Below are 15,782 nucleotides of genomic sequence, written 5' to 3' on the forward strand. Positions count from 1 at the left end.
AGGTGGAAGTCGGCCCAGATGGTCAGGATGAGGTGACCCCGCCCCAGGGCACATTGGCGGGAATGTCCGTCGTTCTTTGGGGAAGTGACTTTGTGCTGGGTCATACGGAGGTGCCCAGATCTTTTGGGGGAAAACTGGGAGCCTTCGGGCTCTGTGGGCCGGAAAGCAGAACTAAGGCCAGTGAGATTTCAGCCACATGGGTGGAATGTTTTGTACAGGAAGGGTTGTCAGGAAAACAAAGCCCTTTCCAGGCAGACCGCGACCTTACAGTATATAGTGCTCTCTCACCCACATTGCCATTTTTTTTTTTCTTTTTTAAATCTTTACCACAGCCTGTGAAACCGGGCTGGGACAGGACAACCTGCAGGGGTCCTACGTCTTGAGACTCTCCCACCTCAGGCCAAATTCAGGCTGCACACATGTTTTTGGGCCCACACAGTAGTTAAAAAAAAGAAATGGAGCCTTAACCAGTTTGGCTTAGTGCCATGGTCGACAAACTGCGGCTCGAGAGCCAAATGCGGCTCGCGAGCCGCAGTTTGCCGCTCTGTTGACTAATGAGTTTGCCGACCACTGACCTAGACTCTCGATTCCAATAATTACAGGCTGTTGTTGTTCCTTGTGATTAAGCCCCTATCCCAGTGGTCGGCAAACTCATTAGTCACCAGAGCGGCAAACCACGGCTCGCGAGCCGCCGTTTGCCAACCACTGGCTCAGTGGATAGAGCGTCAGCCTGCAGACTGAAGGGTCCCAGGTTCGATTCTGGTCAAGGGCATGTACCTTGGTTGTGGGCACATCCCCAGTGGGGAGTGGGCAGGAGGCAGCTGATCGATGTTCCTCTCTCATCGATGTTTCCAACTCTCTATCCCTCTCCCTTCCTCTCTGTAAAAAAAATGAATAAAATATATTTAGAAAAAAAGGAATTAGTTGCCAACATTTGAAAATGGAGAGCTATCCCATAAAATTCAGACTTGTGGGTCTTCCTGAAGGATCGGAAGATTTGGGAAACGTGCAGGTGTTGGGCAAGGAACTTCCTACATGGTACCAGTCACCCGAGCCGCCGTTTCCCACTCAGCCCCTCCCCACGTCTTCCCAGTGAGGTTCCCTGCTGGCCCCACAGGCATCTGGGTTTGCTTCACCTGTTCCAGGAGGAAAGAGATGGGGGGGAAAGAGAGGGTAGAAGACAGAGCCTCCTCCTGGGGGAACGTCCCCATCCATGATTGATCAAGGTGGGCATGAAGGCTGGGCGTCATCCCGTCCCCTCCCTGCCTCTAGGCAGGAGACCCTTAGCTAGTAATGCCCGAGCCTTCTATTTTGGAATGTCTCTGGAGAAAAAGACTTCATTCAGCCCAGCCGTGGCCACCCATGCTGGTATTTAATGGTCTTTGCGCTTTGGGGTATCTTCTTCTGATCTCTCCTTTAGCTCCTCTTCTGTAACCAGGAGGGTTTTTCTTGCCTCTGCTCACGCACCTGTGCAGCTGCCGTGGGAAGAGATTATGGGGAAAAGGACGCCCTTTGCTGTAGCAGTTACTCTGGGAAGAGCCATCTCTTCTATTCTGCTCTGTCCCCCAGGGGGACCCGGGCAGTAAGGAGTGGTGGTCATTGGCTGGAGGTCAGGAAAACCTGTTGGTGTTGGGCAAGGAACTGTAGGCTCTGAGCCTGTTTCTCCGCCTGTCATGCAGGGGGTGTGCTTGCTAGGTGTGGATGCTGTGAAGAGTGTGGTGGCAGCCGCCGCCGTGCCTCCCCCCGGCCAGGGCCCCCTTGGGCAATCTCAGCCAGGCCAGTGGCTTTCCCCTGGTCCATCACCCAGGGGAAAGCGGAAATGAAACTGGGTGGGCCCCAAACGGAACTGTGCTATTTCATAACGTGCCTGCTCGGGACCCTCTGTGGGGGCAGTTGTGCAATATCTGGGTTTTCTTTTTCTATATCAATTTGTCTAAGGGCAGGGGGGTGGTTGCCAGAGGCCCAGGGGACTTTCCTCTTCCAAGTTTTGGGTCACGGCGCACTTGGCAGTCTCCCACGGGCCCGCTGTCCTCAGGGTCCTCGTCCTGTCTCCTGAGCTGGGTCAGCGTACTGGTAGAAGTAGGGGGAGGAGGTCGGCCTTAGCAGTTATGGGGGGAACCCGAGGAACCTCGAATCTTTTTCTGTGTTAGGAGCAGCAGGTTCTCCCCTCGCTCTGATGGCCCAGCCACGAGCTGGAGGGACAGCGCACGTGGCCTGGCTCCATCCAAGCTGGGTCTTGGAAGTCTCTTCACCTCTGGGATCTCCGTTTCCTCCTCTGGGGATGGGCATGGCCTCGGGACTGCTGAGCAAATGAAATGAGAGGCAGAATACTTCGTGCCGAGCACCGTGCCCGGCGCACAGTGGGGTTTCGTACTGTTTGCATTTCTCTGTTGACATGAGACGTGTGGTTTTTTTAGAGATTGACAGGCATTCTTTCCAGGAATGGTTTGGGGGCTCTGCCCTTTCCCTGGTGAGGGTGGGGAGGATGGGAGGATAACTGTTGCCCTTGGAGTCATGGGTTTTGGGAATGAATTTTGCTAAACCCCTCCCACCCCCAAATATTCCTATTAGTAAAAAAATGTTTTCCCAGGGGAGCCCTGGGTAGGATGGTGGTCCCAGGGCTGGAGGGGGTTCTTGGTGTCCAGGCTGCGGAGAGGCCTGGGGCTCGAAGGTCCCTGACCACCTCAGAGGGTCGCCTCGTTGACCAGCAGACCTGCCCCGCCCCGTTGGGAGCCCTTCCAAGGGGCGAGAGTGGCCGAGGCTGTTCAACAGGTCAGGGTGCAGGGACCGGACCAACTTCCAGGCCGGGGTCTCCCTGCGTGAGGCCACACCTCTTCCCAGGGAGCTCGGTCACAGACAGCAGCAGCGGGAGCAGCTGCCGTCTTTGCAGTGTCAGCTTCGGGGGTGTCCCCCCTGAACTGTCACAGGGCCGGGGTGCAGAAGGGCCCGCGCTGGCTTTAATGCGCTGCTGTCGCTGTCTTGTAATTCGTAGTAACTTGAATGAGGGGCACATTTCCATCTTGCTCTGGGCTTGGGAAGTTCCGTAGCCACGTCTGCTCGTGCGTTACCTTGGTGACCTGAGTGGTGGAGTTTGTTGCCCCACTTGACAGCTGAGGTGTGGGCGGTGAAATGATCCCCCGGATGGCTTCCCAGCTGGTGCTCGGGGAGCCGGGGCTGGGGTCCCTGTGGTGCTGGTCGGGCGGGGTTGCCAGAGGGACGGGCTGCAATGGCTGGCTCACCTGAGAGGGATGCTGCTGCCGGGCAGGGTGGGTGGTCCGAGGACCCAGCCTGTGGCCCCCCCAGTGCCTCTTGTCACCTGGAGGTGAAGGGCGAGGCCCTGCCTTCTCTGCCTCTCCCAGCCTCAGTCTCTTTTTAGCCGGAGAGTTCTGGGTCTTTGGCCCGGTGATGTCTGTGTAACCGCCTGCATGCTTGTTGGTGCTGACCTTGCTCTGTCCCCCTCCACCAGCTGTTGACCTCAGGCCAGAGGCAGCTGCTCCTCTGTGAGACGCTGACGGAGACTGTGTACGGTGACCGTGGGCAGCTGATCAAGTCCAAGGAGCGCAGGGTCTTCCTGCTCAACGACATGCTGGTCTGCGCCAACATCAACTTCAAGTAAGCGGCTGGGCCATCGCCCTCCTTGGGACCTATTCCTGTCCTGTCTCAGTCCCTCGGCCAGTCCCTCTGTGACAGGGTCCCTTGGCCGGCCCCTCTGTGACGGGGTCCCTCGGCTGGCCACCCTATGACAGGGTCCCTCAGCCAGCCCCTCTGTGACGGGGTCCCTCGGCTGGCCACCCTATGACAGGGTCCCTCAGCCAGCCCCTCTGTGACGGGGTCCCTCGGCCGGCCACCCTATGACAGGGTCCCTTGGCCCCTCTGCGACGGGGTCCCTTGGCTGGCCACCCTATGACAGGGTTTCTTGGCTGGCCACCCTATGACAGAGTCCCTCGGCCCCTCTGTGACAGGGTCCCTCGGCTGGCCCCTCTGCGACGGGGTCCCTTGGCCGTCCCCCCCTTGACAGGGTCCCTCCGCTGGCCCCTCTGTGACAGGGTCCCAGGGAGCTCAGCTTAGGTCTCTGATACACCGGCTTCCTCTCCCATCCCTCCTGGCCTGCTCTGTTCCTGGTCCCGGAGCCAGGAAGCACCTGGAGAGGTCACGGGGGACCCTGGCCTTTGTGAGACAACTGTCCATTGCACAGTGTGGTTGGTTCTGGTCACTGGACAGCCTCCTGAGTTCTGACCACTTTGAAATTCATGAGATTCTTCCTGTGTCCAGCTGCTCTAGTCCCCATGGCTCTTCCTCCCGCTGGACCTCAGTGTTTCTCACACGAGCCTGGGCCTGTCCCCCCACTGCCCAGAGCATCTTCTTCCGCAGGAGCCTGGGGTGCTGCTCCTGGGTCAGAAGGTGTAGAAATGCCCAGAGCCGGCTGCCAGGCGGTGCCCAGAGGGCTTGGAGCCCTGGACGGGGTGAGGGTGATTCTTTAGACCGGAGTCAGCAGACTTGTGGCCCATGGGTTGCATCAGGCCTCCAGGAATCTTTTGTTCGGTTCACATAAGCCATTCACCCAAAGATGGAGGAGACATTTGTTTTTCTTGAAAATGTGAACATCCCACATCCTGGGCCCACATTGCCCAGGGCACACGTGTCTCCTCTACTGCTGTTCGCTGTCCCAGCAGCTGTTCGCTCACCTGTATCCATTGCTTGGCCTTGTAGGCAGTAGGGATGGTGACCTTTTACCAAAGGAACTGCAGCTGGACCTCCCCAGCCGGGCTCCTGTCTGCCTGTGGAGGAAAATCTCTGCTCCCAGTGTTTAACGCACTTTAAAAACACCCCGGACACAACAGTGTGGCCACAATAGCCAAGACCCCCGAGGGAAAGCAGTCACCGTAGTAGAATCCCAGCCTGACTCTCCCACCCCTGCCTGGAACACCCGTGGGGTCAGGATGCCCATGGAGCTTGGCTTAGATGTCACACCCAGGGCCGGCTGTGCACCTGCCCGTGACCATAGCCAGGTCATGGTGCAGAGTTGGGGATTGTCCATGTTGCAGAGCCCATGCCTAGAAGGGGAGCAAGCAGGGTAGTTTGGGGACTTGGGCACTATTACCCCATCAGATATTTCTTGAGCCCTTGCTTTGTGCCAGTCCACAGGTAGGGAACTCGGGCAAGGAAGCCCGTGTCCCAGAGCAGAGCGGCAGGCAGCTTATGGCTGCGCTGACTCCCTCCCGCACGCCCGTTCTCCCGCACTCTAATTTTTAAGTCCCATTGAGGTCCTAGGTACCATTCTGACCAACACCCTCTCTGCCCATCTAGCATGATGTGAAAGTGAGATGGGGATGCTAGTGGCCCACTTTGAGGGGGGATCAGTCTGGGTGATTTGGGGTGAGTCCTGTGACCTGTCTGAGCATCAGTGTCCTCATCTAGAATAATAAAGGCTTCCTACAGGGCGGTTGTGGGAATAGGTGACTGGAGGCCAGTGCCCGGCCCAGCAAGCAGGCCCTCCGTGTGGTCCTTTTTGCCCACAACTGGCCGGCCCTCAGCAGCCCCATTCCCTGTAGAAATCACTCGGTAACAGTAACCATCTTTCCCTCCTTCTTGTCTCTTTCCTCAGGCCTGCCAACCACAGGTAGGGGCTTGGGGCTTTGGGGGCACCTGATTCTGGATCTGGGGCTGGGGACTGGGTGCCTGGTGCTTTTGCCTCAGAGACGGCTCCCTGCCCTGCCCGGCTTGGGTTTGGCTTGAGGTGTTGTGCTGGGCGGTGAGGTGCCTGGCTGAGCTGATGTGCTGAGAAGGGGCATCTGGGCTGGCCCGGGGCTGGGGGTGCTGCTGGCTCTCCAGGCCTCCGTCTCTCTGTCCCTGTAGGGGCCAGCTGGAGATCAGCAGCCTGGTGCCCCTGGGGCCCAAGTACGTGGTGAAGTGGAACACGGCACTGCCCCAGGTGCAGGTGGTGGAGGTGGGCCAGGAGGGCGGCTCCTACGACAAGGACAACGTGCTCATCCAGCACGCCGGCGCCAAGAAGGCCTCTGCCTCGGGCCAGGCTCAGAGTGAGTACCGCCCGGCTGCCGCCCGGGGAGCACCTGCTCAGGCTCCGGGGCCCATCCGGGGGCCCCCAGGCCAATGGGCCACTGGACCCAGAGCTCTTGCTGCTTTACAGCCCCACACACCCACACCCACACCCAACCTCTGTGAGCACACGCACATCCCACAGCCGCACCTGCACACACTGGACAGGTGCTCCCGGCCCTGCCCACTTCAGCCCAACGTGCCCTCGCACACTCTTGTGCATACACGTGCCTGCCCAGGCAATGACTTGGAGTCAGGAAGCTGCCTGCCTCCCTGAGGGATGCGGGCAGGTGTCACCTCCTCTCTGTGCCTCAGTTTGCCCCTCTGGACAGTCAGGGAGGGTCTCAGGTGACACTAATCCTGCCCCTACACCCTCAGGGACCAGGTCGGGCTTCCTGGCCCTGCCCGGGTCCTCCTTCCCCTGTCCTGACCATCCCTCAGGCTTGTTCTGTCTACTTGCCTTTGCTCATCCGAGCTCAGGTGGCCCTTCCTCAGGGAGTCTTTTTAGATTCCTGTGGCCTGGACCAGGTGCCGCCCCCTGACACCCCCCTCCCCATGCTCTCAAGGCCGGCGCATTGGCGGCCATTTTGCCCTTGGTGGGACGGTAGCCCTGCTCGGAGCTGGTTCCAGGGGGTGTTAGCAGCCGTTTGCTGAATGAATGAAGGGTGCTGACCGCAGAGCCAGCAGAGAGGAGCACTTAGCTGCAAGCACCTTCCGCGGGCTGGGAGGGCGCTTGGCTGTACTCCCTCCCGCCACGGCCAGGCTCGGCTCAGGCTCTGGGCTCTGTCCATCACCTGACCCTGGAGGTTGCCTCATGGGCTGTTGCCGATTCTGGAAACAGGGTGATTTCATCATTTACTCTCGCCCTTGGAGGGCTGGCTGGACAGCTGCGCCCACATCCGGATGCTGCGTTTCTTCCCCCTGGTTGGGAGGCGGGAAGGGCTGCCTAGGCAGCAGCCCTCCAGAGCCACCTGCAGCCCCAGCTCTACTCCCCCCAACCCCCCGCCTCACTCTGGGACCTCCTTCAACCACTGTCTGTCTGTGCTTCGTTCCTGAGATGACAGTCATATGCTGCCAGACCCCCTTTAAGGGGAAAAAGAAATTCTCGTTGAACCCCAGTTGGCCATGAATGATTTTTTATTATATTGTTATTCAAATGTGTGCAAATATAAGACTAGGTATAATTGACGCCTTATGCTCAGGCCCCTTGAACAACCATAAAACCAAAACAAAAATCACAAATGGGATAAAAATGAAGCTACAAAACCATAAAATTCAAATGAACTGCATTAATGTCATGGGATGGGGGGTGTTGTTTTGCTGGCACCAAATTGCTCACAATATGGACGTGGCCTCCTACGGGGCAGGCTCTTTGGAGCTCTTTGCACCCACGACACAGGGTGCCTTATGGTGACCCGCATTCCCGCCAGCGTACCTGTCGGGGTCCCTGCAGAGCCCATCCCGCCCTTTGTTGGGTATGAGCCATCACTTCCCTCCCCTGGCCACCTTCTCCCTGCTCCATGGTGACCATTCAGTTCGCCCAGCTCAGTACCAAGGCCCATGTGAGCCCGGACTCCATGCAGCGGAATGTGGCTTTGAAGTCATCATCTCCAGGTGACTCAGGATGTGCATCTGATTTTTAGATAATCATCTAAATGACAACCCAAAATAACTCCCCTCGAGGGATTCCATGGATCTCAGCTTGAGAAGCCACAGCCTAGGCAGCCGTGGGCAAACTACGGCTCGCGGGCCGGATCCGGCTGTTCTATCCAGTTCTATGGCTCTCCCCTCCGCTCCTTTACTTTGAATTTATATTAGTTCACACAAACACTCCATCCATGCTTTTGTTCCGGCCCTCCGGTCCAGTTTAAGAACCCATTGTGGCCCTCGAGTCAAAAAGTTTGCCCACCCCTGGAGAATACAGCCCAAGTTCCCTAGCATGGCATTGAAGGACTTCCCCATCCTGTCCTGCGGGTCCCTCCTGCTCCGTCTCTTGCTGTCCATCTCCCAAGCCCCCGGCACGCCATTTGTGTCATCAGTAGAGATCTGGGCATCCTTCCCCCTCCCCCTCATCACTGTCTCATCGCTCTGATAGCATTCTCCTTAGTACCTCCCATCATCTGTAGCGGTAACCGACTGCGTCCCCAGTCTTCCCCTTCCCCCAGGTCATACACTCCATAAGAGTGGGGACCCTGTCTGTCTTGTTCACACCTGTCCCTCTCACACCTGGAATAGAACCTGGCACATAGTAGGTCCTCAGCATGCTTTTGAACAACTTGCTGTTCACAGGCTTCCTCAAGCCACAGTGTCTTTGCACATGCTGTTCTACTTCTTGGCAGTGCCCACCACTCTCCTGGCCCCATGAGGGCTCCTCATCTCTTGCAGGCATAATTGGTTCTGTCTTCTGGTCGCCTACGACCCTTTGTAGAGATTGAGTGTGCCCTGCCGCACAGGTGCTGGCCTTTACCTGTGTTGGCCCTGTGCTCCCCAGTAGACAAGAGCCTGGTAATGTTTCTCTCTGTATCTCTGCTGCCATATTCCCAGGGCAACAGCTCTTCTTTTCTGCAGTGAGTGCACACTTGGGTTCTCATTGGCGTCTTCCCACTCCTGAGCTGACTTGGTCTCTCTCTGCCCAGGTAAGGTGTACTTCGGTCCCCCGCGACTCTTCCAGGAGCTGCAGGACCTGCAGAAGGACCTGGCCGTGGTGGAGCAGATCACCCTCCTCATCAGCACGCTGCACGGCACCTACCAGGTACGCAGCGCTGGCCTGGCCTGCGGGCTCCGGCCCCGCCCTCTGGGCAGTCCCAGACTCAGCAGGCAGAGTGGGGGCTCTCCTCCTGGCCCAGGCCCCTGATGAGGCTATGGCTCTGAGTTCCCCCAACCGGCAGGAGTGGCTACGCCCCCTGTCTTTACCTAGAAGTCTGGTGTGTGGCCTCTGGTTCAAGTTGAAGCTCTGGTTCAGGTTGAGGGGGGCCTGGCTGCCTGGTATTTTTTGTTGTTGTTTTCTGCATGGTGGCCGGTCAGTCTTGTAGCCCCTTCCTGGCGTTGCCCTAGGCTGGGAAGGAAGCTGCTAGGAGGGTGTGTCCCTCTTAAAACAGGGGTGTCAGGTGGGTTCTGAGGATCTGGTGTGGCTTCCGGGGAGCCAGTGGGCTGTGTGGGGACTTCATTGGCCTCCTCCGCCCTAGAACCTGAACATGACGGTGGCTCAAGACTGGTGCCTGGCCCTGCAGAGGCTGATGCGGGTGAAGGAGGAGGAGATCCACTCGGCCAACAAGTGCCGCCTCCGGCTCCTGCTTCCCGGGAAACCCGACAAGTGAGAGGTGGAGGGGCCAGCGGTGAAGTGGGGTATTGGGAGGGGGCACTCGGAGGGGGCACCTGGAGCTGTTTCGTTTGTTAGTATTGCTGTGATGTGGGGGGGGGGGGTATATGCACTGTGGCCATGCCCACCACCGAGGGGCCCTGATGTTCCAAGGTGGGATGCCAGTGTGGTGACCTTCACTGCCTCTGGCCTGGCCATAACCCCCTTCATTCACTTCTTCATTCTTTCACGTGTCCATTTGGCAAACAGTTACCATGCAACTGCCCTTTGCCAAGCGCTGTTGCCCTGAGGATATGGCACCAGAAATACAGAAAGAAACATGGCAGAGGCTCCCGGAGCAGGTGTCTGATCAGGCCCGTGGGAAGCTGGCCAGGTGGAGCCCTGGCAGGGCCTCTTGCCTCTTAGCCCACAGGGGGCCAGGCACTTCTGGCTTTGCTAGGCGCCCAAGCCGAGGCACCCGGGGCTGGGCTGCCGTGTGGCCTGGCCCTCTGGGGGAGGTGCCTTGCTCCTGGGGCCATGGTGGGTGGAGGGACCCCTCCCCCAGGGGACCGAGGCTTTGCTGGGCAGGCCACCGGCCTCCCTGGCCACACTTGGCTGCTCTGAGCAGACCTTTCTCCCAGGCATGGGGTTGAGGGAAGAGCTGGGCGCTGGCCCCAGGGAGCCAGGCCCTTGCTCTGAGCACTCACCCTCCTCGCCCTTCTCGCCCTTCTCACCGAAGGTCCGGCCGTCCCATCAGCTTCATGGTGGTCTTCATCACCCCCAACCCCCTGAGCAAGATCTCCTGGGTCAACAGGTTGCACCTGGCCAAGATTGGACTCCGTAAGTAAAGCCCCAAAGAGAACACCTTAGGGGGCAGCGGGGGGAGAGGGGAGGTTTGGGGTGTGTATGTATGTGTGTGTGGGGGGCATCCAGGCTCATGGGGGAAGGAGGCTCCTGAGTTGGGGCGGGGGGAGGTGGGGCAGCTGGAGCAAGGGTTCTGAGTCTTGCGGCTGCTCAGTGACCTTGGACAAGTCACACCCTCCCCAAGCCTCAGTTTCCCCATCTATAAAACAGTGGGAATCGACACGGTAAATTAGTGGTTGCCAGGGACCTGGAGGAGGGGGATTGGAGAGGGACTGCTAAGGGTTTTTTGTTGTTGTTGTTGTTTTAGTGAGAGTGATAAAAATACTCTCAATTTTGGGGTGATGGTTGCCCAACTCTTAATATACTGGAAACCAGTGAAGTGTACACTTTAAAAGGGTGGGTTTTATGGTAGCTGAATTACATCGTAACAAAGCTGTTATCCAAAAGCGATGCAGGGTAGACTAAACGGAGTTTCCACCAAGGACCTCTTTAGGGTTCTTTTCTCCTGTGCACCCCGATAAAATACAGCTGACAATGGGCACCTGTATTCACAGAGTGCTTCCTGTGAGCAAGCATTTTCCTCACTCACTGCCTTCGTTTCACATTCGCAGTAACCCTGTTTGAGCCCCTTGTCACAGGTGAGGTTCGGAGGCCCCGAGCGGTGCTGTGACTTGCCTGAGCTCATACAGCAGGAGGGACAGCCCGGGTAGCCGCTCCTGTCCATTCCGCTTCCTCCACTTGGCGAGTTTCTGTCTGCCAAACCACATTCATTAAGTTATAATTACTTTATTTGTGTTTTTTATAAATTGACAAAAGGCCCCGGCCCTTGCCGATCATGGCTATTATTCCTTGCGATGTACTGGAATTCTCTTTTGCTGATTCCAGCCAATAGCGGTGATTGCTTTCTTGGTTTCTGCTGTGATCTTTTCTAGATAAGTATATATTTCCAATAGGTTCTGCAACATTTCCGGAAAGGGGTCAGGACTTTCGTCAGTGGTTTTCGTCAATTAGACAACGATCTGTTGAGTCTCTACAGTTATTTTAGGCAGAGGGGAAAAGAGCAGTGATAGAAACAGAAAGATCCCTACCCTCAAGGAACTCATGACTTATGAGGGGCAGGCAGACTTTACATGGGGAGCAAACCATCAGGAAGGGGGTGTGCTGTGAGGGTACAGAGCTGGGTGACCTGACTGGCACCAAGCCTGGGGGTTGGGAGTGCTGTCACGGAGGGCATCTGAGGAGGTGACATCTGAAGCCATGCAGAGCTTCAGGAAAAATGGTCCAGGCTTGAAAACAGCACGTGCAAAGGTCCTGAGGTAGCCAGAGCTGGGGATTATGCAGGTGGAGGCGGGGCACGTTTTTCAGAAAGCCAGGGCAAGGTGTATGGAACTTGTCGGGGAGCTGTTTGTTGTAGCACTGAGAGCCGGACAGTGGCATGGCCCGGGTTCTATTTAGGTGAATCATTCTGGCGCTGTGCAGAGGGCACGTGGAGGTCGGGAGGAGCCTGTGGCTTTGGGGGAGCCAGGATCAGAGGCTTCTGCTCACCAGTCCCTACTAGGATCTGGTGCTGATAGTGCACAGGCCTCTGCTGGATGTGTCTTAGTGACCAGGAGGGTGGAGGAAGGATTGTAAGCAGAGGCTGTTCCTGGCCCTGGCGGAGGACTGTGGGAATTCTGGCCCAAAGAAAGGCTAAGCTGGCCCCCGCTGCCCGCTCAGGCCACACCCCCGCTGCCCGCTCAGGCCACACCCCCGCTGGTGCAGCAGTTGGCGTCTTGGGCAGATGCCTACGCCCTGTTCGTGCACCTGCTCTAAAGGCAGGTGAATCTGTTGGAACCGCAGCTGCTTTGCTGAGTGGGGCTTGGCGTTGGCGGGGAGGAGCTGACTGACGTGAGCCTCGCAGTCCTCGCTGCCTGCGAAGCAGCTCAGCCGCCCTGTCTGCGCAGTTTCACTGCAGCAAAAAGTTTTAATGGAACGAGAGTCATTTCAAATCTTATTTGAGTGCCCGCGTTCCCCTGGGGCTTGAATAATTTGTGCATTTTATTTTGCCAGTTTGTTTTTTTATCTGCAGTGCCTGGTGGGGAGGGGAAAATAACATGAGCCCATTAAAATGTTTAAAAAAAATTATTCACCAAGGATGTTATTCCTTTAATTTCCCCCCTGTATCTTCCTCTCACCCTGACCGCACAGGGCATATCTCACGGGGCATATCTCATGGGGGCATATCTCATAGGCTCAGCCCGGGGCCTCTCCCTCGCTGCCTCTGACGCGGTTGGCATTCCAGCCCTCAGCCCTCCCAGTAACACCACTGCTCCCCCTTGCGATGGGTCCATTGGGGAGGCCTGAGCACGGCCCAGGTGTGTGCCAGGAGTGCTGTGACCCTCATGTCCTTTAACCTTCAACCTGAGGTCAGGACCTGGCCGAGCCCTCACTGGAAGTAGGTCTGCCCTCCAGGAGGGGGCCGAGGTGGCCGTGGGCATGACTTGGGTGTTACCCAGCTGGGTGACCATGGCCGCTCGACTGGATCCCAGGGGAGGGGTGTTTGGAGAGAATGCGTGGTGATGTCCTGCCAGCCCCACGTGTGTGCCGGGAGCTGTGAGAGGGAGGGAAGGCAGTCGGCTGTTCACGGGGCAGTGACAGAAGGCATGGCGCTGGGTCTGAGCAGGAGTTTGACAGGCAGATCGGTGGTGCTGTGGGGGAGCCCCGTGCGCAGGGCCCTTAAGCATAGTAATAGGCAATACTCTCAACCTCAAGGACAGTGACCAGAACGGGCATTCTTTCTTGAGTGCCTGGGGTATGCCAGGCCTTATAGCCATTCTTTCCAGTGCTCACAGCAGCTGCAGACGGTTGGAATGATTCCCCCATTTTCCAGATGAGGCAACAGCCTCTGAGGGCTAAGTGTCCGGCTCAGCCTCACTCAGTGATCTGCCAGGAGAGCCGGCCTCCCGCAACCTGTGGGACTGTTCTGCGGGCTCGGAGGTGGGGGAGCGGCAGGGGCACGGCCCCCAGCCCTGAGCTGCTCCCGCTGTCCCACGGGCGCTCTTTGGTTCCGTGGGTGCTGCAGAACTGGGCGCTAAGAAGCCCCCACTTCACGTCACTTGGAAATCACAGCTTTGACGTCGGCGCCAGTCCTTCATGTCACGTATCCCAGGTGGGCCTTCCGTTTGCAGCAGCAACAGCTTCTAATTCGGTCTCAGCCGCCGGTTTTGTGACAGGGACAATGGCAATGGCAGATGGGAAGCAGCAACTCCATTTTCCTTTAACGCTCCCAGGCGCAGGCCGGGTGGCACCATCTGGAAGGAGAAGGTCAGATCATTAAGAAATATGTATCCTAGCAAATCGCCAGGATTCGATGGGCTGTGCTGGGGGGGAGGGGAGTAGAGCTCAGGGGGAGGCGTGATTGGGGCTTTATGTTCACGGACTGAGCTCTGGGAAGCCTCCCGCGAGGCATGGGGTTTGGGGGCGCTGCTGGGCTCCCATCTGGTGGCGGGGGGAGGGTCTGCGTGACTGTAAGCTCCTTGAGAGCAGGGGTACGCCCAGATCTCGCAGTCCTCATTCCCCCCAAGGAGGGGGGTGCTGCCCCGCAGCGGAGGCCGGCGGGGGGGTGCGTCTCGGCGAACACCCCGTGTGGCAGGTGCTGTGTGAAGGGCCCCCTGGCTTAGTTCCTGGGCTCTGGCCCTGTCTTTATCTTCCCCGGCCTCTGTTGCTCGGGGTAGAATGGGGAAGGAAACACTGACCCCCTGGCGGCCAGGAGGATGAAAGGAGAGTGTGGGGGGGCCGCTTGGTAAACTGTGAAGTGTGGCGCACACAGTCCTGCTATGCTGATGCCCGCCCCGGGCCGTAGTTGTCTTTTCCTTGGTGGCCTCGCCTCCTCAGTGGAAGGAACCAGGCTTGATGGGACTTTGTCTCCGGGGCCCAGTGGGGCAGAGGGCCCGTGTAGGGAGTGAGCTCACCGCCCGGCGACTCTGCTGCTTGAGGGAGTGGGTGCGCTGGCCGGGAGAGCAGGTGGGGCAGGCGCTGATCACGCCTGACATTTGCAAGCGTCTCTGACATCTCCAAGAACATCCACACCTGCCACTGTGTCCCAGTTCTCTCGCTGTGACTGACACTCAGGCGCCACCTTCCTCTGGGGCGATGGCATTTTCTCAAAAGCCACTTTATGAGGCATGATTAACATACAACAGGCTGTGCATGTCTAATGCATACGACTTGATGATTTGGAGATTAGTATGTGCCCGTGAGCCCATCCCCACTGTCTATGCCAGTGGTCGCAAACCGCGGCTTGAGAGCCACATGCGGCTCTTTGGCCCCTTGAGTGCGGCTCTTCCACAAAATACCACGTGCGGGTGTGCACGTACAGTGCGATTGAAACTTCGTGGCCCATGCGCAGAAGTCTGTTTTCGACCTGGGCGAGTCTGTTTTGAAGAAGTGGTTCTAACGCCGAGCCACACTCAAGGGGCCAAAGAACCGCATGTGGCTCGCGAGCCGCGGTTTGCCGACCACTGGTCTATGCCACATAACAAATCCATCCCCAAACCCCTCCTGCCCGCTTAGCTGTTATTCTTTGTGATAAAAACAATTCATGCAAGGTCCTCTGAGCAGATCTTTAAGCACGTCCTACGGAGTTGCCAGCTGTAGGCGCCATGCTGCATAGACGACCTGGGACTTAGCTTGTGGAACCCAGACGTGGTGGCCTTCATTGACGTCCTGTTTCCCCTCCCTGACGGCACTTCTCCAGGGCTTGCTCTGTGCCGGGTGGGAAGGCTGTGCCACGCCAGTTCAGTCGATGAGCTCTCCTCCCAACTCCAGAGCTCTCGGCTCCCCTCAGCGCCACGTCACTGTGCTAAGTGTCCCCTCTCACTCAGGGTGTCCCAGCGCCTCTGGCTCTTTGGGGCTGAGCCTCCTCCTCATTGTCCAGCGTCACCACGTCAAAGGTCAGTAATGCTCATGGCAGTCGGTAGGAGGCTAGGTACAGCCGTGGGCAAACTACGGCCCGCGGGCCGGATCTGGCCCGTTCAGCTGTTCTATCCGGCCCGCGGAGCCGAAAGAACGGAGGGTTCTCTTGCTCTCCCCTCCGCTCCTTTACTTTGAATTTATATTAGTTCACACAAACACTCCATCCATGCTTTTTTTCCGGCCCTCCGGTCCAGTTTAAGAACCCATTGTGGCCCTCGAGTCAAAAAGTTTGCCCACCCCTGTAAGAATGCCTTGTTTAGTGCAAAGAACCCGGGCTTTGAGTCAGACAGTCCTTGGTCCCCATCTGGGCTCGGCCACGTAGGCATGCATGTGACCTGGTCAGCATAATCCCCGAGTGTCTATCTCATCACGCATGAAGTGAAAATCATTATCTGACTGTGCTTGGTCCGTGTGAAAACAAGGCCAGGGGACACGCGCATAGCACTCAGTGTGTGCCTGATGCATGGACACACAGTAGGGTGTCCTAGCTGTACCGTGCCCCTGCTGTCCAGGTCCCGGGAAGGCAGTTGTCATATGGAGTGTCGCCATGTGGAGCGTAAGGATGGGCTCCTTAGCAGGGAGAACTCTTTGGAAGAAATGGAGGTTTGCT

At 57.7% G+C, this 15,782-nt stretch overlaps 1 protein-coding gene across 4 annotated transcripts in view; it reads left to right on the forward strand.

Moving 5' to 3' along the window:
* The window catches only part of ARHGEF10L (Rho guanine nucleotide exchange factor 10 like), a 134,842-nt gene that overhangs the window by 80,918 nt on the left and 38,142 nt on the right, over nt 1-15,782 (forward strand). For all 4 annotated transcript variants that reach the window (XM_080655899.1, XM_080655901.1, XM_080655900.1 and 1 more), the window contains 5 exons: nt 3,467-3,612; nt 5,857-6,038; nt 8,694-8,809; nt 9,243-9,370; nt 10,095-10,195. In XM_080655899.1, coding sequence (XP_080512025.1) covers nt 3,467-3,612; nt 5,857-6,038; nt 8,694-8,809; nt 9,243-9,370; nt 10,095-10,195 — 673 coding nt within the window. The remainder of the gene's footprint in view (nt 1-3,466; nt 3,613-5,856; nt 6,039-8,693; nt 8,810-9,242; nt 9,371-10,094; nt 10,196-15,782) is intronic.

Source organism: Plecotus auritus (genome assembly GCF_963455305.1).
Source record: "Plecotus auritus genome assembly, chromosome: 2".
In the NCBI taxonomy this organism is placed as follows: Eukaryota; Metazoa; Chordata; class Mammalia; order Chiroptera; family Vespertilionidae; genus Plecotus; species Plecotus auritus.